The sequence below is a fragment of the Besnoitia besnoiti genome, chromosome I (assembly GCF_002563875.1).
Source record: "Besnoitia besnoiti strain Bb-Ger1 chromosome I, whole genome shotgun sequence".
NCBI lineage: Eukaryota > Apicomplexa > Conoidasida > Eucoccidiorida > Sarcocystidae > Besnoitia > Besnoitia besnoiti.
Window position 1 is genome coordinate 3,512,319 of NC_042356.1, and position 22,758 is coordinate 3,535,076.

The window sequence follows — 22,758 nt, forward strand, 5'->3', positions numbered from 1 at the left end:
CCAACAAACTGAGTTATCACAGCAGCAAGCCCGCTAATCTCAGAAGCACTTGCGTCTCCGAGAAGTCCGTTTCCCCTGGAACAGACGACCCTTGTCTGGCACATGAGCGGCGCCAAGTGGGAAAAATGGAAACAAGGTCAAAAATACATTTGTGCGTTGTTCCCCGCCCGCTGGGGAGCCAAAACGTCTCGTCTGCTCCCGTCGGTTGAGGTATTTTCCACAATCCTGCCTTCAAGAAGAAACGTCCCGTCGCATCCTTTCCTGATAGAACGCCTGTACTCGCTGGCGACCCCACTCGCTTCCAAGCCTGCCCTGCATGCAGAAGCTTCCAGTAGAGCGTCACATATTTACCGCCTGCTAGCCCTCTCGTTATCACCATTCGCCCCTTGCGGAGTTCCGCGCCCCAAGAACGAGGTATATGTATACTGGAGGCACGACGCTGCGTGCGTCATCGCCGTTCCACGGCCTGCCTTCTGTTTGCGAGGAAGGCTCTGGGGTCCTTTCACACTGGTGGCATTTATTATACACCTGGCGCCCTGATGATACCTTCAGAAAAACTTGCTTTTCCGAAAACTTGTAGATACCAATATTCCTAACTTCAAATTGCTTCAATTGCCAGAGCTACCGGCCGGGCCAAACAGCCTGAGCCCAGCTCACATCTCCGCTTTGCGGCGTTTACAACACTTGCTGTCCTTTTTTCAGCGTGAAAATCCTCCAGACAACTCTCCAAACACATTTTGAGGTTCAGCTTTCCGTTGAAATGCCTGTCTCGTACACAAGTAACCCACTATATACACATTTACTTACATATATTCATATAAAACGCACATCCAGGATACTTCATTCCGGTACAGTCCTAGATGTACACGTGAAGAGATCTACTCGCTCAAATGCGTCTCTTCGATTTTCTCCCCGCTCGCTCCCTTCTGATGGGTTCTCCTCTCGACGCCTTTTAATACCTCGCTGAGTTATGAAACAATTACACAGGTATGCCTTCCCATTGCAGTACGCATCCTGCCTGCACGCATAATATGAGAAATACAGCGCGTGCGCTTTTCGTAGCTTCGCCCAGGTACGCGCCTACGCGCTTTCCAAACTTTTATTCTCTATAGGTGAACATGTATCAACTTACCACAGATATATATACAAACAAGCAGATGCCGTACCAGAACACCTGTGCACACGCACACGAATTTCTGAGGATGTACGCCTCCTCGCGCGTTTTGTCCTCTTGACATCCGTATCGTCTTCGCCCTTACTGGTGTCTGAACTATCTGAAATGTATGCCTAACGATGATTCCATCAGCTAGGCCTCTACGTAGACACACCACTCAGGCGGCAAGAGGTCTTCGTTCTGAACTCATATTCTTCTCTCTTTGCTGGGTTTGAATTCTAGAAAATGTCTTCCATGAAAGCCTCGGCCTCGGCCCGCCGCGTGGCCTCTTTCTCAGCCTCGTCCTCCTGGTCGGAGGCGGAGAGATACGAGAAGAGCGAGCCCGCGCACGTCTTCCGCATCTTCTTTTCTCTGCGGCGTTGCTCCACAGTACCCTCGCCTACGAGGAGCAAAACAGACTTCCTTTCCTCTCTGCGCGACTCGAGAGACGCGACGGCACTCTCGATTTCTTTCTGCGTTCGAGCGATCGCGGCGGCAGCCTCCTCGACATCTGTTTCCGCCTGGGCGAGAGCCTACAAACAAGGAGTCTACGACAAAAAGGAACAGTGAAGAAGAACGAAGCCCGAGAGAGATCTATCCGGCAAAGCGAGAGAAAAAGACGATTGTAGCGGCGGACGCCCCCCGACAATGTGCGAAAAACAGCGACTTGGAAGACGAGATATAGCAGACACGCTGTCTCGTCTACGCTTTCACATAACGCATGCGTCTTATATTAATTAGCCGCATGTGCGTATGCGAAGGAATCTTCCAAAGGGTGGGGGTGACCTATATACACATACACACACCTTCGGAGATGCACATGGTAGCTCACACAACAACTCGCCACTCCACTCGGGCGACGAGCGGAGTCCAACCGCACGGATAAAGAGGGAAATGGATATCTCGTGACGCGAGCCATTAGCCGGTCCACCACCGGTTGGCGACAAGTGATACATGAGGTGTTCGCCGCAGGGCGTTGTGCGATCGTGCGCCAGTCTCACCTGCATGCGCTCCGACCTTGCGCGCGAGACTCCCTCTTCATCTTCGTGGAAGCGTGTTTCTGCGCCTTTGCAACCCGGCAGGCAGCTCCGCGCTTGTTCGTCTCTCTTGATGGCGCTGAGAACTCGCAGAATTTGATGCCCTGCCTCTTCGGCGGAAAGGCGCAGCGACGCCAGGAGGCGCCAATCCACAAGGGCGGACGTCGGGCCGCTTCCGCTGCCGTCGCAGTTCCACCGTTCCTCTTCTGTTTCGTCGTCTCTCTCCACGCTCCAAGCATCCCCCCCCTCCAGCGGACTTTCAGAGAGGAAAAAAGGCGCGGATTCACGCGAGGAAGGAGCTGCTTTCCGGAGGCGTGTGAGCGCGCGAAGGGCGCTCTGCAGCTCGAGCGAAACAGCTCGCTCTGCTTCTTTCAGGCCCGCGAGGAGCCGGCGTAGCCAGGCGAGGTGAGCGTTGAAGAAAAAGCGAGCGGCCGCGCGAAGTTGAGGAAGAAGAAGAAGTTCGCACTGCCGCCGCAGCAGAGCCGCCAGCCAGTAAAGAAAGTCCGACGACGAACCCAGCAGAAGCGCCCGCTTCACCTGCGCAAAGTGACGGGAAACAACCACACAAAGGCACGCAAACACATCCCCATTAAGACACATCCATACAGTCAGACACACGTGAGCAATAAGGGGCGCGGAAAGAAAAACTGGAGTGTAGCGCAAACATACACAACTGCGAAGATACGGTGAGACATTCCATCTGCGAGGCCAGGGCACCGTAATGAGTGCTCTGCGAAGCTGGTGAAACGGCTGAGCATGGGTCTTGAAGAGCTCGCATACCACATGGGCTCCGCATCGCCAAACCGAAGACCCTAAACAACGCGGAACCAGACACTGCCAAAGCTTCTGCGTGAATAAATGTGTATTATGTGTGTGGACACGATGTTTGAGTTCTTCCAGATACATCGTGAGCGGCCCACAGACGCGTAGGTGGCGAACGCGAGAGACCGGCGGGGAGTGGCCGGTTGGCGCACGCCAGCCTAGGAAGTTGAGCAAACGATGCAGCGGCTGCTAATAAAACGCGCCTGGACGTCACCGCTGTTCGTATCTAGCATTGGTTCATTGCCAGATTCATAGAGCGCTTACCTGTTGCTCGAGGTGCTCCACTGTTTGGCGCTGAGACGGCATCTGCAAGTCGCCAGCATCTTTCTCCCCGTCGACTGCGCCTTCTCTGAACGCGGCACCCCGCGCCGCTCCTGGCTCTGCGCGGCGCATCTCGTCCTCCTCGGATGTGGGTGTGTCGTTTCCTCTACTTTTCAAATGCGCTGGCCTGCCCTGAGACTTGTCCTCGTCTTCGCTTAGAACGATCGGCTTGGTAGCCACCACCCCACGGTACGGCTTCCTCTCCAGCTCTCTGCGCACCTCCTGGTCCTCCTCGCCTTCTGTTTTGCTCTTCTCCTTTTCTGCATCCTTGTCTGCCGGCTGGTTTTTCGACGCGTCGCCTTCGCCCCGCTGAGTCGCCATCTCCTCCGCCGCACCCATCTCCCCCGCGTCGCCCTCCTCTTGCTCTTCCTCTGGCGCGTCTCCGCCACGGCCCTCTGGCTCGCCTCGACTTAAAAGCTCGTCCATCGTCTTCCTTCGCATCGCCGCCAAGTCCTGCGGCGTCGCGCCGAGGAGCGCAGCGAAGTGCGACCCAAGGACGCGTCCCTGCAGCAGGAAACTGAACAGGGCGCCCTGCTGGGCCGCCACCGCCTTCTGCACCTGCTCACGCAGCGGCGCCTCGCTGCTGCCGTCTCCGTGCGGGTCGCTCTCTGCGGCTCTCGCTTCTCCCCCGGCGAGTCCGGGCGCGCGAACGGCAGAACCGGATGCGCGAGCGCTTGCGCGTGCCTCCCGCGAAGCGCCGCCAGGCGCCTCAGCAGCCGCTAGATCTGCGGAGCGCGCATCCACGCCTCGTGCCTCCTGCGCTTCGGTCGCAGACCCATCGCGCTCTCCGCCAGGCGAGAAAACGGGCAAGCGGTGCTTCCAGCTGAGAATGGAGAAGAAATCAGATTGCTGAAAGGAGAGGTCGTCAATGCGCACAAAGGTAAGATCTCGTCCGCTCTCGAGGCTGTCGTCTTCGCCGTTGCAAGGCCACTGGCCTCGGTGACCCGCGCCGCCTCCGCGGCAAGCCTGCCTCTCTGATGGGAACTCCGACCCGCCCGCTCGCCTGTCCTTCTCGCGATCGAGCGAGCCCCCGAGAAGAGCCGCGCCTTCTTCTCTGAGAGTGCTTGCCAGGCCGCGCTTTCCCGCGACCCACGCGTCGCCTCCGTGTCGTCTCGCCTCCTCTGAAGCGGAGACCGCCGCAGTCAGCTGTCGGCCGGAAGAAAGGGCAGCCGGAGACAGGGGAGCGAGGCCCGCGGCGAGAGCTCCCCCATAGGGGGCGGGGGGGAGAGAAGCGCAGATCCTGCCGGAGGCGAAGCCAACGACGACTTGAATCCAGTCCTGCGCTCCCTCTGCGCCAAAGACCTGTCTGAGAAGGGCTCTCACAGCTCCCCTCCCTCTCTCTGCGTCCGCCACACCTCCGCTTCCCCGCCTTTGTTCATCCTCGTCTGCCGCCGCGCGCCCGCGCTTCCGCGTCTCGCTACGGGTGTCGTGCTCCACGGACGCCGCGTGGCGGCCGAGCAGCGCCGTCAACGAAGCTGGTCGATGGCGGATCTCAACCCACGCGATTTTCGAGGCCACCGAGGCATCTTTCCCGGCGGACCCGCTCCTCGCCTGGTGGGCGCCGCCCGCGCACGAAGCCATCCAACCGAGAGGCTGCGGCTCCGCGCTGTCTGCTGCGTCGCCGTCTCCACCTTCCTGGCTCTCGCACAGCGGAGCGAGATCCGCGAAGTACACGAGGTGGCAGAATACTGGCGCCTCAGCGAAAGACAAAAGCGGCGAGGAGAGAGGGGACGCACCCAGGCGAGTTTTCCACGCGCCTCTCGCTGGCGGGGATGCGGCACACCGGAGACCGCCGAGGCCCCTTGTCACCCACCCAGGTGAGCGAGGGCAGAACGGCAACCGGGAGAATCCAGCGAAGCACCTCTCATCGTCGTCCGCTCTCCTCTGAGGCCTCGCCGAACTGTCCTCTCCACATGCGCCAGCCGCTGCGAAGAATGCGAGAGGCCACGGAGAAACGCCAGACGAGGCGCCGGGCGGCGGCGCTACGTCGTCGCGCAGTTGAAGGACGTAAAGCTTTGCGTAGACTGTGAGCACCAGAAGACAGTGCCCGCTCCCCGTTTCTTCTTCACGCTCTCCGTTTCCTTCTAATGCCTCCAAGACGCTCTTCTCGGAGCCGCTTGCGTCACCACATCTCGCACTGCTGCGCTCAGCGCACACGGCCCCGCCCTGTTCATCGGCAGCGGCAGCTGCGCCTCCTCCCGTCGCGGCATAATCAAGCGACAAGGCAGACGGAGAAGCACGGCCGTTGGAGGACGCACGCGCAGACTTGCGAGAGGCGCCGTCCCTCTTCACCGTCACGTACCTGCAGACGCAGAACGGCTCATCAACGGGCAGAGACAAGTCGCCCAGTGACGACACGCGCAGCGCGCCCGTCGCGATGTCGATTAGAATGAACAAACCGCCGACGCCAGAGGCGGCCGCCGCAGAAGACGGAACACCCGGTTCCCCCCCGACCCACTTTGCCCTCGCCGGCGGCCTGAGGTGTGGTCGCTGAGGGAAGAGATCATGTGACAGTGCCCTGGTGAAGCTAGCGAGGCCGTGCGCGACGAGAAGAGCCCTGCGGCGCCGTGCTGCGCCAGGGCCGCTTCAGCCTGGGCAACGACAAGCAACGAGAGAGAATCAGGCAAAGGGAGCTGAGGCAAAGACACACTCGGCGCAGTCCTTAGAGAGCGCGCCGACTCCGTTTCGCCGCGGAGGCCGCCTTCGAGGCGTTTTCTGGGGCATGCTGCGGCGGGCGGCGACAGCACGAGATGCGTGACGACGAACCCTGGAGGTAGCCTTCGGATCCAAACGATCTCCTGAAAAAGTGGAAAAGAAACAAACAGATCCGCGCCCTCGCTTTTGGTGGATAACATAAGAGGGGCGGAGGGGAGGGGGGACAGGGGGCGCTTTCTGGCCGCACAGGCCCACGTTTCAAAACAAAAACGAACACGCAGAGGCTCAAGCGTTTAGGCTGCTCTCGACAGTTTGGGGGAGATTCTTGGGAGGTAGCAACACACACGGCAACACTCCTCCAGCGTTGTGCTCTCCGTCGCGCCAGTTTTACCTCTTTTTCGTCTGTTTCGTGTGCTGTCTCGCCTTCTGCTCGCCTTGCATCATCCGGTAGCGAGTCGCGCCCCTCTCCTCGCCGGCTCTTCTTTCGAATCGCCGAGCAACAGAGCAATGCGCCGTCCCTTCCTGTGCCTTCCTGTCCTGCCTCGCGTCCTGCGCATCTCAGCCACGCTTCATCTTCTCGTGAGTCCTCGCCCTGCCGGCCACGCTCGCTGGCTAGAAAAGCGGAAACTGCGCTCGGGAATAGCGAAAAAGGACCGCCATCCCCATCGCCGCTCCGGAGAGCATTGAAGGCCACGACTCCCACAGGCGTGCCTGAGGCGCGAAGAAAAAAAACGAACAGATGACTCGGCTGCAGGGGAGGAGCCAGCGCTTCCAGGCTGGCAGCTAGGGACGACACGTGTACAGACGCAACGAGAGAGAGAGAGGAGCTCTCTCTCTTCTCTCTCTGCCTCTCTCGGTAGAAAGCCACGCGAAAAAAACAGCCGGAACCCAAGCGCAAATGCCGCTTCTTTCTCTTTCTTCGTGGCACATTCCTTCCTTCTTCAGCAGCATTCCCCCTCTCTTCCTAATATTTTTTAATTTCACAGTGTTTATGTAAGGTGTAATACACATTACGTGAAGACTATAGATGCTCATTATTTGTAAATGTTTCAGTTAGGAATTTCGATTTGGTAAGATGTCCCTCTTCTCCTCTCCTGTTGTCTGTGTGCTGGCGGTCTCCGCCCTTCCTCGGGACGGACAATCCGACCTACCGTTTACGGTTGTGGAGATGCGGAGCCTCTTTCGCAGAGCAGGCAGAGACACGAGAGGTGGGCCTCGCGCGGTCACGCCTTTCCTCTTCAGTGAAGCAGACGCGCGTTTCCCGCCGTGTCTTTCTTGCCGTCGCAGATCTCCCTCTTGATCCCCCTCCTCGTCCGTTTCGTACCCCCCCTCTCGCCACCGGTCTGCTCGCTCCTGCCTGTCGCCTCGCCGCCCTCTCTTCGTCGACGTGGGGCCCCTCGCGCCACGCCCGGGATCTCGGCCTCGTGCCTTGAAGCGCGCAGGTCTCTCTCCTCGCTTCATGCGATCTTCATCCGACAGCGAAGATAGGCACGACGACCGACTGGAATTCGAGTCATCGGTGCCTGTTTCGCTCTCTCTCTCCTGCTCCCAGCTCGCGAAGGAGGCTCGAAAGTTTGTTCTCTTTGCGCCTCGTCTCTCTTCTCTCCTCCCGCTCCCTCCACTTGATCTCCGATCCCTTCGCTGACCTCCTCGGCTCCTGCGCTCCTGCGACCCCGGCCGCTTTCGTCCTCCTCTGTCGCCTCGGCTGCCCGCGCTCTCCTGCCCGCTTTCGTTCTCGGGTTCGCGCTCGCCTTCATTTCGGCACGCTTCCTTCCGCTCCGCGTAGACACCCCCGGACGAAGAGGCGTTCACCCGGCGGAAATCCGTATGCTTCGACACGGAGGGCGAGGAGTGCGGCGGAGACGTGGAAACAGACGACTTGCTGTCGAGGAAGCAGACTCCGTTTCTCCGCTGGTGATCGCCCGCGTCCTTCTGTCCGTACCCGTCGTCTGTCGCCACGCGCTGCTCAGCTGTAGAACTTGAGCGGCATCGGTCGCCATTTCGCTTTCTCGATTCCGCGAAGGACGCCGCAGACGGCAACGCAGGCCCTAAGCTCTCTCCGTCTCGCGCGCACCTGTCTCCTTCCTGTCTCTGTGGTCCCCACGGCGCTGCTGAGCCAAGCCCTGGAGCTGAAGCAGAGCACGAGGACGAGGTCGACAACGGAGGAATGCCCACGTTCCCAGCCGCGGATGAGGCGAGTGCATCGGCTTTCGCGTCGGTTCTCACCGGCCCTTCGTCTTCCTCGTCGTCCTCCTCTTCCTCCTCTTCTCCGAGCTGCCTGAGCAGGTGCAGGCGCCGCTTGAACGGGTTCCAGCTGCCCCAGCCCTCTTCCGATGCGCCGTTCTTCAGCGAGCTAGGTGACGACCCAGCTTGGTCACCTGCACTCGAGAGCTCACAAGCGGCTTGGCGGCCTTTCTTCTTCCCGTCCTCGTCTCTCTCCCCCTCGCCGCCTCCCCTGCCGCCCCCGTCGGCTTTGCTCGTCACGCCGTTGCACAGGGACGCCGCAAACGCGTTCTTCCGCAGAGCTCTCTCGCGCGCCTCTGCGTCATCGTCGTCGTCATCTCCATCGTCTCCGCCGTTGAGGCCGCCGCCTACAGTCCCCCTTCCCCTGCCGCGGGCTTCGTGGCCTGCGCGGCTCATCTCCCGTGCTCTCTCCCCACTAGCTTCACCTCTGCCACCGCTCGCGCCCCACCCCCTTCCCTCCTGAGAGGCTGGAGCTGCTGCACACACGAAAGCCGGTCGGCCTTCCTGCCCAGGCCCTTGGTCGTTTCTGCCTTCGCCTCCCTGTCCGGATTTCACGTTGAGGGCTCGAGATGAAGCGGCATCGCGGTGCTGCTTGCGCCGTATTTCGGCGTCCTGAGCAAACTCCACGAAGCAGAGGCGAGATGCAACTGCGACGGGCGGCTCGCACCCGCAAACGATCTCTGAGGTTGTCCTCACCGGTAAGCGTTCTTCTTCCTCATCACCATCCTCGTTATCGGTCGGCTGGCGGGTGGAAAGCGGCGCAAAGAGGTCTTCGCAGAGCTCGAGATCTGGGGGGACGTCAAACTTTGCCAGCTCCGACAGAATCGCCGCAAACGGAGGGCGGAAAGGGGCCCTGTCCCTCTGGGTCGCGTCTGTCGCGAGCAAATCTCCGCGCGTGTCTCCCCTTTTTTGTCTGTGTTCACGCTCGCAGGCTTCTTCGCAGCTTTCCTCTGGCCTCTCCTCGCGTCCCTCCTGTTCCCAGATGTTTCTTGCCGCCCACTCGTTTGCGTGGTCGCCAACTCCGTCGCGTCGTCCTTCATGACTCACCTCTGCTTCCCGTTCAGCTTCACCTCCCTCCTCACCGACGCCCTTCTCCACACGCGCCCACCGGGCGTTAGCCCTTTCGAAGCCGCCGCCGCCTCCCCGGCGACCCAGTTGCGCGTTGCGCAGCCACTCTGGAGGCGTCCAACCACAGACGTAGTCTTTAGTCAGGCGCAGCGCGGGCGCCCTCTTCTCTTCTCTGTCTTCTTCCGCTCCCGGAGCCGTCTCGGCGTGCGCGCCCGCCCTCTCGCCTTCGCCTCCACCGCCCGGGGCGGCTCCCGCGGGCCTTCCCGCTGCGAGCCACGACGCGGGCGTCCCCTCCGCGGAGAGCCTCTGCTGCGTCGCGGGTGTTCCTTGCCCGCTGCGCACGTCTGCCTGCCGTTTCTCGTTCTCCTTCGCCACCTGCCTCATCTCGCGCGTCGCTCGCCAGAAGTTCTGCGACGCCAGCTCCCACTCGCGCTGCTGAGCAGACGTCTCTGGCGATGGGAGGGCTTCCCTGGGTGCTTCTGGGGAGATCGCGAGCGCAACTACCGAAGGCGAGAGTCGCCGCTCGCCGGCTGGCAGCGCCGCGCAGCAGGGCGCGTCTGCGCGCGCATGTCGCGCCTCGGGTTCGGCGCGCGCTTCTCTCCGGAGGGCGGCAAGCGGGCTAGCGTTTGCCATCGGCGCCGTTCGAAGGAGACGGCTGTGGCACACGGGTTGCGTCTCTTGCCTCAGGTCCGCGCGCGATTCCATCTCTCGGCCCTCGCATCGTTGTCCGGCGTCAGCCGATGCGCCGGTTGCGACAGCGCCCGCAGAGTGCGTCGCCAGCATCTGCTTCACTTGTTGAAGCAGAGAGAAATGCAGCGCCGAGTCTGCGTACAGCGCACCTCCGGCGTCTGTGGAGGCGATGCGTCTTCGCTCCGCTCCGCACGACGCCCGAGGGGAGGCCCCGGGGGGCGCTGGCGGGAGGAGAGAGGGGAACTGAGGAAACGAGGCGGCTGCAGCAGCGGGTTGGCCCGAAGCGACAAGCGGCTGCGGTGAGCACGGAGGTTGAGGAGGGAGTGAGGCGCTGCGCGAACGGGCAAGACACGCCGCGTTCGTGTCGCGCAGAAGCGCAGGCGACACAGCACTGGAGTGGGCTGCAGCCGCTTCGGCGAGACCGAGAGCCGCAGCATGCGACAGAGCGCCGCGCACAAGAGAAGTTGCGACAGCAGGCGACGCCCGTGAACCCGACAGAGGAGGCGCAGCAGCGGCCGAGACGGAGGGGAGAACTGGAGCCTTGATATGCGGCGGCAAGACGGGAACAGGCTGCGCACGCAGGACAGCCGTGCCGCTCCCGTGCGAAGAAGAGAGCAAAACAGTGCCTCCGTCATTCGAGGCGCGACCTGACGGGAGCGCCAAACTGCCCTCCCATGAAGCAGAGAGTGCCGCTCGTGGAGACCCTAGCGAGTACACGGGGCCTTGAACGCCGGGGAAAGCCTGGTGCAGAGACGGCGCAGCCGTCAACAAGGCCCGCGAGGCCACGGACGGGACGCCCGACAGAAAACCGCCCTGAGCACTCTCTTCCGAGGCCGCTGCGCCTCCGCCGTGAGGACCCGCGCCAGGCTGAAGTCGCATCGCTTCCTGCCTGTGCGAAGCGAGAAAAGCAGCCGGCGCAGAGAGCGCCAACTTCGCCCCCGAGAGCGACGAGGCCGGGGCAGCAGACGGATGAGACGGCGCGGCTCCAGACTCGGAAGCAGCCGGCGAAGCCGTGACGAAGGACACTGAGGGCGTCGCCCACACCCCCGATTTGCTCGGCAGCGAAGAGAGCGGAGGCTGCGCCGACGGCTGCCCTCGGCGAGCTACAAGCACCTGGGAAAGGAAGTGAGACGCGCAGCGAGCGCTGCGGTCTTTCGGTCTTTCTCTGTCTGCCTCGGATTCTTTCCGCTCCTCGGCTGCGCAACCTTGCCCTGCGGCAGGCGCACCCGAAGCCGCCGCGCCGCCGCCGCCGCCCGCAAACACGTCCGCCAAGGACACCGGGAGGCCCGGCTGTCTGCCCTGGGGGGAGAGTGCAGTCTCGTAGGGGGGACGGAGAGACGAAGGGGGGGCTGACGGCACACCCGCCGTCGGGGAGGAGGGAGACGAAGAAGGCAAAGACTTGGCGAGTGGACGCGGCGTGCCCTGCAGCGCGCGCTGGACTTCCTCGCCTTGTCGCTGAAGCATGAGGAGAAAGTCGCTGCCGTCGTCGTCCTGCAGCCCCGCCCCCGCGTCCGCTGCGGCCGAACGCGCTGAAAAGGAGGACCCTCCCGCCGAAGGCGCGCCCGAAGCCGCTGACCCAGCTGGCGGGGGGGGCGACGGGAGCACGGACGGAAACGAGGGCAAGGGAGACGCAGCGACGTGAGTAGGCCGGTCCTCTCCAGAAGCCAAGAAGGTCTGAAGCGACGCGGAGAGAGCGGAACAGAAGGCTGACGAAGCTGGCGGCACGGCAGGTAGCTTAGTCGCCGGCGCGGACACGGACGACGTCTTGTCCTGCTTCGCCTTTTTGGCGTCTGTCTCAGAGGCGTTGTCCTTGTCGCCGTGGGCCCTCGCCGACTCGATGCGAAGGCCGCTGGCGGCGGCGCCCTCACCGTTACGAATGGCCAAGCCTGCCGCTCCCTGTTGCCCCGTAAGCTGCACTGGGCGAATGCGTCTCTTGCCGCCGGCCGTGACAGATTCGACCTGCATGGCGCCCACTTTTCTGCGGTCCTCGTCCTCCTTTTTGTCTCCTCTGCCCCTCCGCGCTGCCGCCGCCGCCGCACAGGCCGCGGACGACGCGGAGGCGAACGAGTCGGCCTTCACGCAAGCTGCCTGTCCATTCGTGTCCGCCAGCGACGACACAGAGGACGCGGCAGGTGGAGGAGGACTGCACGGCGCGAAGGCAAAGTGCCGATGCAGAACGCAGCAGCAGCATTTGCACGCACATGCACACACAGGCCGCCCGTCCTTCTCCTGCGAGAAGGACACGGCGGACGCAAACGCTTCTTCGCTGCCAGGAGATGGCGGGTCTCGCAGGCGACTGGCCAGAGCAGCCGAAGCCCGCGAAGAGGCCGCAGCCCCGGGCGGCTGGGCTCCGCAGGCAGGAGACGCCTGCGATTCAGCCGGCGACAGCGACGAGGAAGCGACAGCAGCCTCCGTCGAGTCGGCGACGCCGGGACCGGAAGACGACAACTGGAAGGCCAGCCAGTTCGTAGCGAAGTTCACTTGCATGGCTGAAGGCAGGGCGACACTGGCACAGACGAGAGGGAGTGGGCGCATACCTCGGAGGGGGAAACAGCAAGCGAAAGGCGAAGCAGTTAAACCACAGTCGACACAGACGTGCTAAGGAGACAGCTGAATCAGAAAGCAGAGAGCCGCTGCCAGAGGCCAGGCAACACAAGCCCATAGAGGGAGGGGGAAGGTAAGGAGCGCCCAAGTCGAGGGAAGCGAACAAGGACGCACACCGACAGTGAACGCCGAGCGGCATTCCTACGAATGCGTGTCACTGAGGCCGCGAACTGGGAAGTCCTCGAAGCATGCAAAGAGACAGAGAAAGCGAGCTAACGCCGGACATGCACCACAGAGAACACAACGGACGAACATGAGAAGTTGGGAGAGCTAGTGAGGAATAAGGAATGCAAATCAAGTGGGTGAGAGATTCTGCGTCGTCTGCGCGTCCATACCGTCGTGCGGAAGAGAGATCAGGGTCACCGCCCCGCCGGTGCAAGCCGCCGCAAGCCACTGGCCATGCCGCCCCCTGTGAGCGGAGAAACAGTGAAGCCGCTTTTGTGGGTTCTACACAACTCAGTCTCTGAGGCTCGACCTACATTGGTCGTCTCGTCTCCAGAGCGCTGCGGCCTGCTTTATGTGTCCTGTCTTATTCCGCAATCGAGTCCTGCCGCCGTGCATTCCAGCCCGCGCCTCCGCTGCAGGAACTCTCGTTTGTGCTTTAAGCCTCTCGGTCCCGTGGACGCCCTCGCCTGACTTCGTGCAGCATCCCTGATTCTCGTGTTGCCTGTCTCTTCTCTTCAGTTTTCTGCGGCCCTCCCCTGACCCGCTGTGCCGCCTTTTTCACTTGCCTTGAGCACCCTTTCTCTCCGTGGCAGGGCGTCTTCTTTTCTGATTTGCGATTCGCGTTCGACTCACCAAGCGATGTCCTGCAGAGTCGAGTTCTCGTCAAGGAAGTTCACCAGGACCGCCAGGCACCGCATCTGCGACTTGTCGGCCGGCGCGCGGCCCTGCTCCTCTTTCTTCTCGCCAGCGCCGCTGCCTGAACTCGCGCACGAAGCGCTTTTGGAGCTCGACTGCGCAGCAGAGCCCGGTGAAAACTGCCATATCGAGAGAGCACCGTCTAGGCTCGCTGAGGCAAGAGGCACAAGCAGAAAGAACGCGAAATACCGAGACAAGAAAGCACAGCGAGCGAGCGAAGACACGCCTCCCAACGCCAGAAGGACACAGAGCCGAGACAGCCCGAGCAAGTTGCACACAATAGGCACACGCACCGCATAAAAAAGCACGAAAGCAAACACAGATGATACGGGAATAAAGCTGGGCGAAGCGCCGGAGTCTGCATTTCCGTCCCCCTGCCCCAGTCTCGTACCTTGGGCGTACAGACAGCAGAGGTCTGTCTGAAGCCTCTTTTCGTCTGCAGAAGCGCCAGCCCCCTTGCTGCGCCATTTTTCGCCTTGTGCGCCCTCGGAGGCTGAGCCGCGCATAACGAGGAGATCTGGGGAAAATCGCTGCAGAATGGAGCGGCAGAAAGAAAACACGCTCCGCCGAAAAATCAGAGCTGTCCCTGCAACACGTCGATGTGCGCTCAAGCGTGCTAAATATTTTCCCGCTTTACGCGGCCAATCTGTTCCTGGCAGGCGCTGCGTGCGGCGGAGGGATTCTCGTCGACGCATAGTCGAGCGGCCGCTCCGAAGCTTAAGGCCTGTCCTCCCCGTGTTGGCAGGTCTCCCACTGTCACACATACAGCCAGAATGCAAGTCGAATCGTAACCTTTGCACACACACCCCGGTACAGCAGTACACTGGCATTTACATACCTCAGTATATAAATGCGGACATATGTATGGCACGACGATATGCAGAAACACGCTTACAACAATGCGAATAGGTCGTCGGTGGCCGCGGAGGCGCAGAGGCGGCTCAGACGAAAAAACGCTCTTGGCCGTGTCGGATGCACTCTGTTTGCTCTTATGTGCCGTTCCAGGCGAAAGCGTGTCGGGCATCCCGTTCCTTGAGGCCGTCTCGGCCTCGAAGCCTTCGCTGGCTGGCGCCGCATCGTCTTGAACGCGCAGGCAGCACCCTGGAAGACAAACCCGAGCCATGCGCACAGCAGAAACGTGGAAGCCAGTCCGGCGTTGGGGTTGACCTCGAAAGGCCACAGAGCGCGAATCCGCGACGAGTGAGGTCACAGAGCGAGCGAATGGAACAGCGAACAAGAGACGCTCCCGCCTTGCGAAACATCGCCACGGGAAGACGGAAGCGAGGAAGCGAGAGACTGCGCGCCGGCTTATTCCCGCTTCCACGTTTGCCTGCCGTTCAGATTCGCACCACGTCCGGTGCTCTGTCTGCTGCGGTCGACCGTCTCTTGTCTCCACCGGTCACGGTCGTCTGTCGCCAAAGACTGTTGCTCTCTGCCTAGGTGTCTCGCAGCACTCAAGGATCTCACCGAAAACGCGGCCGTTGCGCTCCGCGAACGGAAGGGCCAAAAATGTGCCTTGGGGATGCCACGACAGGCGGCGGGGTCCGGGAGTGTCTGGCTGGCCGCCCTGTAAGAGATCCTGGAGTTCACGAAGAAGGGAGGAGACGCAACCGGAAAAAGCAGACACGATGAAGCCCGTCCACAGGTCCCACCCGTGTTTCACTGTCGCCGCCTCTGTATCGTAATGCCCTCCCCTCCTCCTGAGACTCTTTTACACTGCACACAGGGATGCTGCACGGACATGACGCCTGGATTTGAGGCTTCACCACGCCGGTCTTCGCATCCTCTCACCGGTTGACCGTCTCCTTGAGCACTGCCGCTCTCTCCTCTGCTCTCTGAACGTTTCCTGCGTCCTTCGTCTCTCTCTCTCGTTCTCTCCCCGTCGCGACTTCCCCCCCCCCCCCTCTGGCGCTGCGCGGCCCCGCATCTATATCCTGCGATTTTATCTCCGGATACCTCGACGGAACGGCGTTCCGCCTATCCCCCGCCGCCTCCGGCGCGTGGGTCTTACGTCGTGCTGGAAGACGAGCGAGCAGCTCCACGCCGTCTTGTCACCAGCCTTCTTTCCCGCCCCGGCGCGGCGTTGGGTTCGCCACACGAAAACCTTCTTCTCGCTCGTCTGCGCAAGCAAATGGAACACAGTACGAGGCAAAACGATGTGCCGGAGATGAACAAGCAAGGGGACGAAGCGCATGCGCGCCCACGCGATGAGAGCGCCAGCGCCGCGCGAAACACAGACGAAAGCCTACACGAATACAAATAGGTCTAGACAGATGCTGATGTGTACCCTGCATATTCAGCTGGGCGTAAATCGGGATGGGTGGGTGCGATAGAGGTGCCCAGTACACTGCAAAGCATCCTGCGTTCTTCCTTCCGGCAGCAGTCTCCTGTTGCTCCTCGCTGGCTGCGAAGGTCCAGGTGCCCGCGTTACCGCTTTGCCAGACGCACATGGGCTGCGAGCAGAGACGCCTGCGGATCCCAGGCGACGCCTTTGACCATGCCCGACTCGCCGTCCGGGAGAGCGACGACCGTGGTGATTTCTTGCCTTCTGATGTCTACCAGCGCGATCCTGCGGAAAAGCAAAGGCAACGCTGCAACCCCCTTTCCAACAGGTCGCCGCAGAGTCATCCGCGAAGCCAGATCGCAACAGGAGCCCAGCGACGGGAGACAGGCGGCAGGCCCGCCCTGCTCACGCTTCACCCCTAGGCAAAGATGTGCGAGCCCCCGACAGAGACTGCAAGAGCAGGAAAAGAAGCGGGTCGCGGCCAGCAGAGGCAGAGACGACAATGAAAGCGACAGCGACGTTTCGCGGGCGAAAGCGGTGCAGAGCACGACGGCACGGACGGCAACGAAATGGGACACCTCTCCGTCATGCGAGCGACAGGAGCGCCTGTTATAGGAGGGGCTGCGAGAGTCCTGGACATCGTGTGTCTAGCTGGCGCCTTCAGGGGAGAAGCCAGCCCAGCGATGCAACGAAAGGAGAGCGACCTGCAATGCGCAGCGTGGACGGCGTCATCCATGGAGTAAGCGTGAGAGGCCCAGTACGCCATAAACCTTGCGCGTAGCCACAGGCGCTTGAGCAGGCCCCAGAGAAGAGGGCGGGGTGAGGGCAGCGATAGAACGTCCGGCGATCTCCCCCCTCTCTAGTGAAACCCGCCACACGGCAGGAAAAGGCGCAGCTCGCTCCGAAGCGCGCGGCGTCGATGTCTTTGAACGAGCTGTGTGAGCGCAGACGCATGGGATGGCTTGTTTGATATTGATGGACCCGCGAGGTCTTCTCCCGTGTGTGTCGACGAACGCCCCACCCACCCCCCTTCGGCCCCCCCCCCCCCCCCCCCCCCCCCCCCCCACCCCGTTCCCCCTGCCTCTTACTTTCCGCTTCCTCCAGCGAGGGCGACAGTTCGGCTGTCGTGGCACCAGCACATGTCGAAGACGTGCCCCACAGCGGAGCACAGACACGCCGACACCTGTCGCCACTTCTCTGCGTAGACGCCTGCACTTGACGCCTGGCCGCTGGCACCGGGCCTTGCGGGCTTCAGCCAGGGCGCTGCGCACGGGGACGGGTAGAAAGACGGGCACAGGCAGGGCACGCCGGCGGAGCGCGAGGAAGACGCACATGAAAAGGCCAAGGATGTCGCGTCCTGTCGCGCGTTCTTTCCCTTCTTCTCTGGCAGCGGCGACGGCGTCGAGGGGAGATTCAGCGCGTAGATAAAGAGGTTGCCCTCGGCGTCGCAGGTGGCTAGATACTCGCCAGTGGGCGCCCAACGGAGAGTGGTGATCTCCGAGCGATGCTCCGCGGCAGTCCACACGCAGGCCGCCACCGTCAGCGGCGGGCGGGACAGCGCCGGCGGCTCTCGATTGGGCGCGGAGGCTGCCGATGGCAGGACGGACGAGGCCGACGCGGCACGCAGCGCCTCGGCGCCGTCCTCCTTGGCGACGCTCGGCGGAGCGTCTCCACCCGGCGTCGCGGGAGGAGGAGACGCCGGCGGCGAGGCCTCGCACTTTCGGCGCTTCTGGGACCCCGGCGGGCCGCCGGAGTCCTCGCCCGCAGCCTTTGTGTTCAAAAGCGATCGCACCAGAGCAGGCGAGTGCGAGTGGAGTGCCCAAATCTTCACGCAGTTCGCGGCTGCGGTCGCCAGGCGCTCCAGGTCCCAAGGCGCGGCATGCGGCTGGAAGTCGAGAGAGGTGATGGGCAAGCCACCGTGGTGGACTTGGAGAAGGCGCTCGACAAACATTGCGAGGCAGCAAGCGAAAAAAAGATCGACGGAAAGAAGTGGAACAGAAACGCGCAGCAGCATGCACGAGCCAATGAGAAAGAACCGCGGCCTCAGGAGGGGGAACTTGTCCGTGCGACCAGAAGCAGGGCCGCGGTGCTGTGTGGAAGGCTTTACGACCAGGAGACGGGGCCTTTTCACGGCCTCCATGCAACGGCAACGGGGAATGGAGGCGACGCCACAAAGAACTCCATCACTGGTAGCGCGTCTTGAATCACGCGTCTCGCTTACGCCGCTTTGGCCATTTTCCCTTTCTGCAGAATCAACCCCGTTCGGAGGCGGCTCTAGAGGGAAGCGACCTTGGATACGTGCTGGGATGCAGATTGAGGCTCCGCTTGGAGACCCGAAATCTGGCACGCTCTCACACGGCGTGTGTACGTTCTTCAAGGAGAATCAGAGACGTTGAGTTCGCACGCGTTCGCGGCGTTTGAATATCGAGCATACCGTGCCATGTCAGATACAGAAGGCAAAATGTAGAGTTGACGGGGCGGCAATCCACATGGAAATGCCATCACCGCCAAGGCGAAATACAAGACGGAATCACGGGGCCGGAACACACAGTAGAGTTTGTAATGGGGCGGATACAACACTCGGATACAAGCACGAGCGCACAGTAGAGCATGCCAAGACACCGCGCCCGCACACAACAGGGACGCAGAATCCACAGAATTGCAACGGCAGCAGGGAAAGCGATGACGAAGAGTTGTCGCGTCCGCTCTCGAAAATTCAGAAAGAAGTACGCGGACGAGCACTACGAAACGTAAGCGAAAAAGCGGAGCCAATTCCAAGGGGCAAATGAGGAGACAGGAATTGGACACAGGAGAACAACATCCACGTACGCGCGGGCGACTGAGGAGATCGCCAAAACAGTCACCACTAGGCGGGAAGAAAAGCACTAAAATGCATTGAAGAGGCTAGAAAACGATCACTCTTGGCCATTAGTTAGCATGAAGCGGTAGCCGATCGTCGGACGGCGGGCTTTTCACGAGGCACGTAATCAAATACTTGCGGTGCGAAAAGTCGCGTGTGGCCTGCGACAGCCTGATTGTGGTCACTGAGCGATGTTCTCCGCGGACGCTACTTGATGCACCCACGCAGTTCACGACAGAAAACAAGGAAACGCTTAAGCAAGGCCGAGGCACGCTGCGTAGCAAGGTATAAGATGTCAGATGCCGTCACAGGCCTCAATCCCGAGACTCGTGCTACGTCCAGAGGAACTCGTCAGCTACCGGGTGGTCAAAACTCTCGCCAAACGAGAAGGCTTGGAGACCGGAGGGGCGGGCTCAGCCCCCTCCGACCTCGTGATGAAGAGCGACTTAAGGGCTCACAACAGCTCTACCGACTCCCAGGAGCATGCAACTTTGGAGACCCTGGCGGCCCTCGGGTCACTCCCGCTTAATCGACCCAAGTCAGTAGCGTAAGGGCCGCTTTTTCTCGCGGACGCTCAGGCCGGAATCAGCCCCGCCTGTGTTCAGCGAATGGCTCTTCGCTTCTGGTGCTCTGGCATGTCGAATCTTGGGTCCGCCGCATCCAAACGCAGCGACACAATCGCATGCTACAAGCCGCAAATCTCGTCGGCAGATCAGCACGCCTCTCACTGGAGAGTACATCATGCGTTGCACGGAGTCGTTCCTGCGCACAGGGAGTCGGTACCAGCTTGTTTTCGGCATCTTACCTAATCAATAGCGCACCAAAGAGGGAACTCAGTTTGGTCCGGTTACGCGGAGACACAGTATCTTGAGTAACGCCTTCAGTGCTCCCAGGAGACTTGGAAGACAGACTACACTTCAAAAAAGCAACAGGCCGAATTCTATTCCTTCATGACACAAACCGGACCGACGGGTCATCAGCGCACCGTATGTACTGACCGGTAGCGCTGCGCTGACGCATCCTACCTTGCGACGGCCACCGAAATACCAGGTCAGCACCCGTACGCCGATTGTTGGCTTTCGTGCATACGAGCTATCACAGCTTCTGCCGCACCGCATCTCGGTGCGGGTGACTGTCCGTTAGGAAGGAAGGCTCACAGCCACTAGAAACCATAAAACGCGGAATTCTGCAGTGTCGTTTCTCTCGCCGCCTTTCGGTTGTCGGATGGAATGATTAAGTTCAAGAACGCTGTCATGTGTCGTCACAAGCGCTACCGTTTTGCCAGACAGGGTTGCTGAATTTGCTACGTGTAAAAGATGCGACGAATCAGTACTGTAACACACTCTTGAGCTGCAAGTGGTCCCCTATAAACGCAGTCCATGCTGTTTAACACAGTGTTCGCTTCCGTAGTAGTAGCGACTGTCCCTGTTGATACTATCTGCTAGTCGCGCGGGGTCATACCGGGCACTCTTGGCCAGATGACGTTGGAAGTGAAATGAATTACACATGGGCATGTAATACAGCAACCATGAGCAGTTGGCCTTACTTTCCATAGGGCACTCATTGACACGGATCCTGTAAACAGTTCGCCCATCGGAGGTGCAGCCCCACCACGAAGCGCCAACCGGATAACACCCTACGTGCCGAAGCCTTTCGTTCATCTGCCAATTCCTCCGGCAGACGAACGCTTCACTTGCCGTGGCAACATGGGGGACACACAAAAAAGGCTGGAGTTAACAAGGCAAGAATAGTCGCGTCTGCCTCATAACACAAGGGGGGGGCGGGGGGAGGGGGGGGCATGGCGAGCTGTGCTCCCCCTCTAACAAGGCCCGTCCTGATTCCTGGTACAGACCTTACACACAAATATATCAAAGCCCTACATGACACTTGAAGGAATAAGACGATCGTACTCATCGATTGCCCCCGAGTTTCTATGTGAAAGCTAGTTCTGTACACAAGAACCACGAATGAAGCCCATATGGTGTCACACCAGAGAGCGGTTGCCGAGACACGCGCTCTCAATGACAAAAAAGTCCTGACCCTGGGACAAGACTAACAGACGACGAGGAGAGTTATAATACGCTTCACTGAATGCCGGATTTCTTCCTACAATCCACACACTGTCGGCACAACGCACTGAGCCCAAGTTTTGCACACGAAACAGCTCTTCACCATCTGCTGAATCCCTTCTTCTAGTACGACGCCAAGATTGCCCGAGAGCTATCTCCGCAGACAAGGACTTCTTAAGTCGACATGCCTTCAGCGGCGAAGCGACAAACCTTGCCTGCATCGCTCTCCTCTAGTTCAGGGAAAATCAACATCGACATCCCTCCAACACACCGTCTCTTTCGCTCCTCACTTCAACAACGGGGAGCAGACAGCCAGTCTCTGCAATAGCACATACTCGAAGACCGCCTTTGCCCCTCACGCATGAGGCTGACCGGAAGACTTCTGTGCCGTGACTCAACCAATTTACTCTCGTACACAACCTCGTCGTCTGATTCTTTCATCGGCTTTGTTCAGTTTCAACGACAGACCCGGTACCACCCCCCAGCTTCCCCCACGCCGGTCTGATCCTCGGTACGGCCACCTACCCGCATGTTGAGAATTAACGAACTGGAACATAAGAAGCGTGGCTTCGAGACACATGTTCACCAATACCAAACAACCAGGAGTAGTTTCTACGGACACGCGGCAGAAACGCGGAATCCCGGTCGACGGAAATAACGATGCCCTACCAAAACGAGAGATCTCACCATCAGCTATGCGAATGTTTTGCGACGCGCGAGACTTGCTCGGACAATGCAAAGCACATAAAAAAAAAAAAAACAATGCGACGGTAATTCAACCCCAATTAGGCCCTATCCTTCACCTGACATTTCCCAAACTACACACCAGAGCTCACATCTGCTCTGTGCACGCTTCGGCTGCCCCTCCCCTCCGATCTGTGCTCTTTACAAAGACCTCCCTCCTCGTGCTCAACAGAAAGAAAGAGCTATGGATCTTCGCCGTTAATTGATTCAGTGCATTCCTCATCCTTCCACAAAACTGTACACCGCCTCCCGTTCTAGCAGAGAGGGAGGAAGAGTCAAAACTGAAGACGGCCAAATATAGACGCCCCACCGAACACAGATCAAATCCATCCCAACGCACAGAACGCGGTCACTCGGCGGTAATTGATACACAATTCTCCTTTTTCCCTGCCGAAATCCCTTGGCAGAGGACAAAAACCCCGGGGGGAATCGGGCCTTTTGGGAATCGCTGAACGCAGCCTCTCCCAATCCATCATCCCCTTTGTCGCAGGGCCTCCGTCCTGTCGGCAGACGCATTCTCTGGACCAGAAATAAGCAAAATCCCCATTTCGACAACAAAACCTCAAACACTAGCGCGACACAACTCTCCACCGACACCACCGTCCGACAAGAGACAAAGCATCTGGCTCTCTTTGGACACCGTCCATACTCTGCTCCGCGCAGAGAGAACATGGATAGGGGGAAGTTATGAAAAAAATGAAAAGCACCCTGGGCTGTTGACCCGAACACAGACTAAAACGGCAGACTGGACCACCAAGAGACACGAGAATCAGGACTCCGGCAGAATGCTACCCTGCTCTTGCCCTTCATATCCCTCGCGCTCTCGAAAAATAGGTTAATAAAAAAAAAAAAAAAATCATCCTCAAAAAGACACACGCCTCCTCCAGACGAGGTCGCGTCTTCACCAACACCACAAAAAGTACGGGAATTCCTCCGGGTCAAGCCTGTCCCATGCAAGAGCACAGGATGGCGCATAGGCACGAAACGAAGCATGCCAGTCGACGACGAAACTCTAGGGAGCCGTGTTTCTACCCGGTAGGCCCGTTACCTCCCAGCCGCCCTCTTGCGTTCCGTGTGAGACGGCTTTGCAGCACAGATGAGCCTCCCCGTCTGGCGACTTGCTCGCTGCCTGCTACCAGCACAGAAAAAAGTATATATCCCTTTTTCTCTGGGAAGTCCGCCACATCCGCTGGTCCGTTGGTTAGACTTGCAAACGACAGGGAGGCATGGAACCAGGAAGACGCACGCACACATGAGTGAGGAGTAAAAAATTCATGTGAAGCAACACAACAAACTCGAGACCGTATCACAGACTTGCTTTCCTCAAGGACATCTCCTTCGCGCGC

At 60.2% G+C, this 22,758-nt stretch overlaps 1 protein-coding gene across 1 annotated transcript; it reads right to left on the bottom strand.

Annotated features, from left to right (window-relative positions):
* Nucleotides 1–1,392: 1,392 nt before the first annotated feature.
* On the bottom strand, nucleotides 1,393–17,690 carry BESB_005140 (uncharacterized protein; the record flags this gene model as incomplete). The annotated part of the gene is made up of 13 exons (XM_029359269.1): nucleotides 1,393–1,686; nucleotides 2,155–2,727; nucleotides 3,277–5,823; nucleotides 6,380–6,699; nucleotides 7,140–12,479; nucleotides 12,930–13,003; nucleotides 13,393–13,606; nucleotides 13,847–13,985; nucleotides 14,351–14,556; nucleotides 14,923–15,034; nucleotides 15,467–15,574; nucleotides 15,904–16,024; nucleotides 16,828–17,690. 13 exons carry the CDS (start codon nucleotides 17,688–17,690, stop codon nucleotides 1,393–1,395), a joined length of 10,911 nt encoding a protein of 3,636 aa, XP_029222182.1.
* Nucleotides 17,691–22,758: the final 5,068 nt, after the last annotated feature.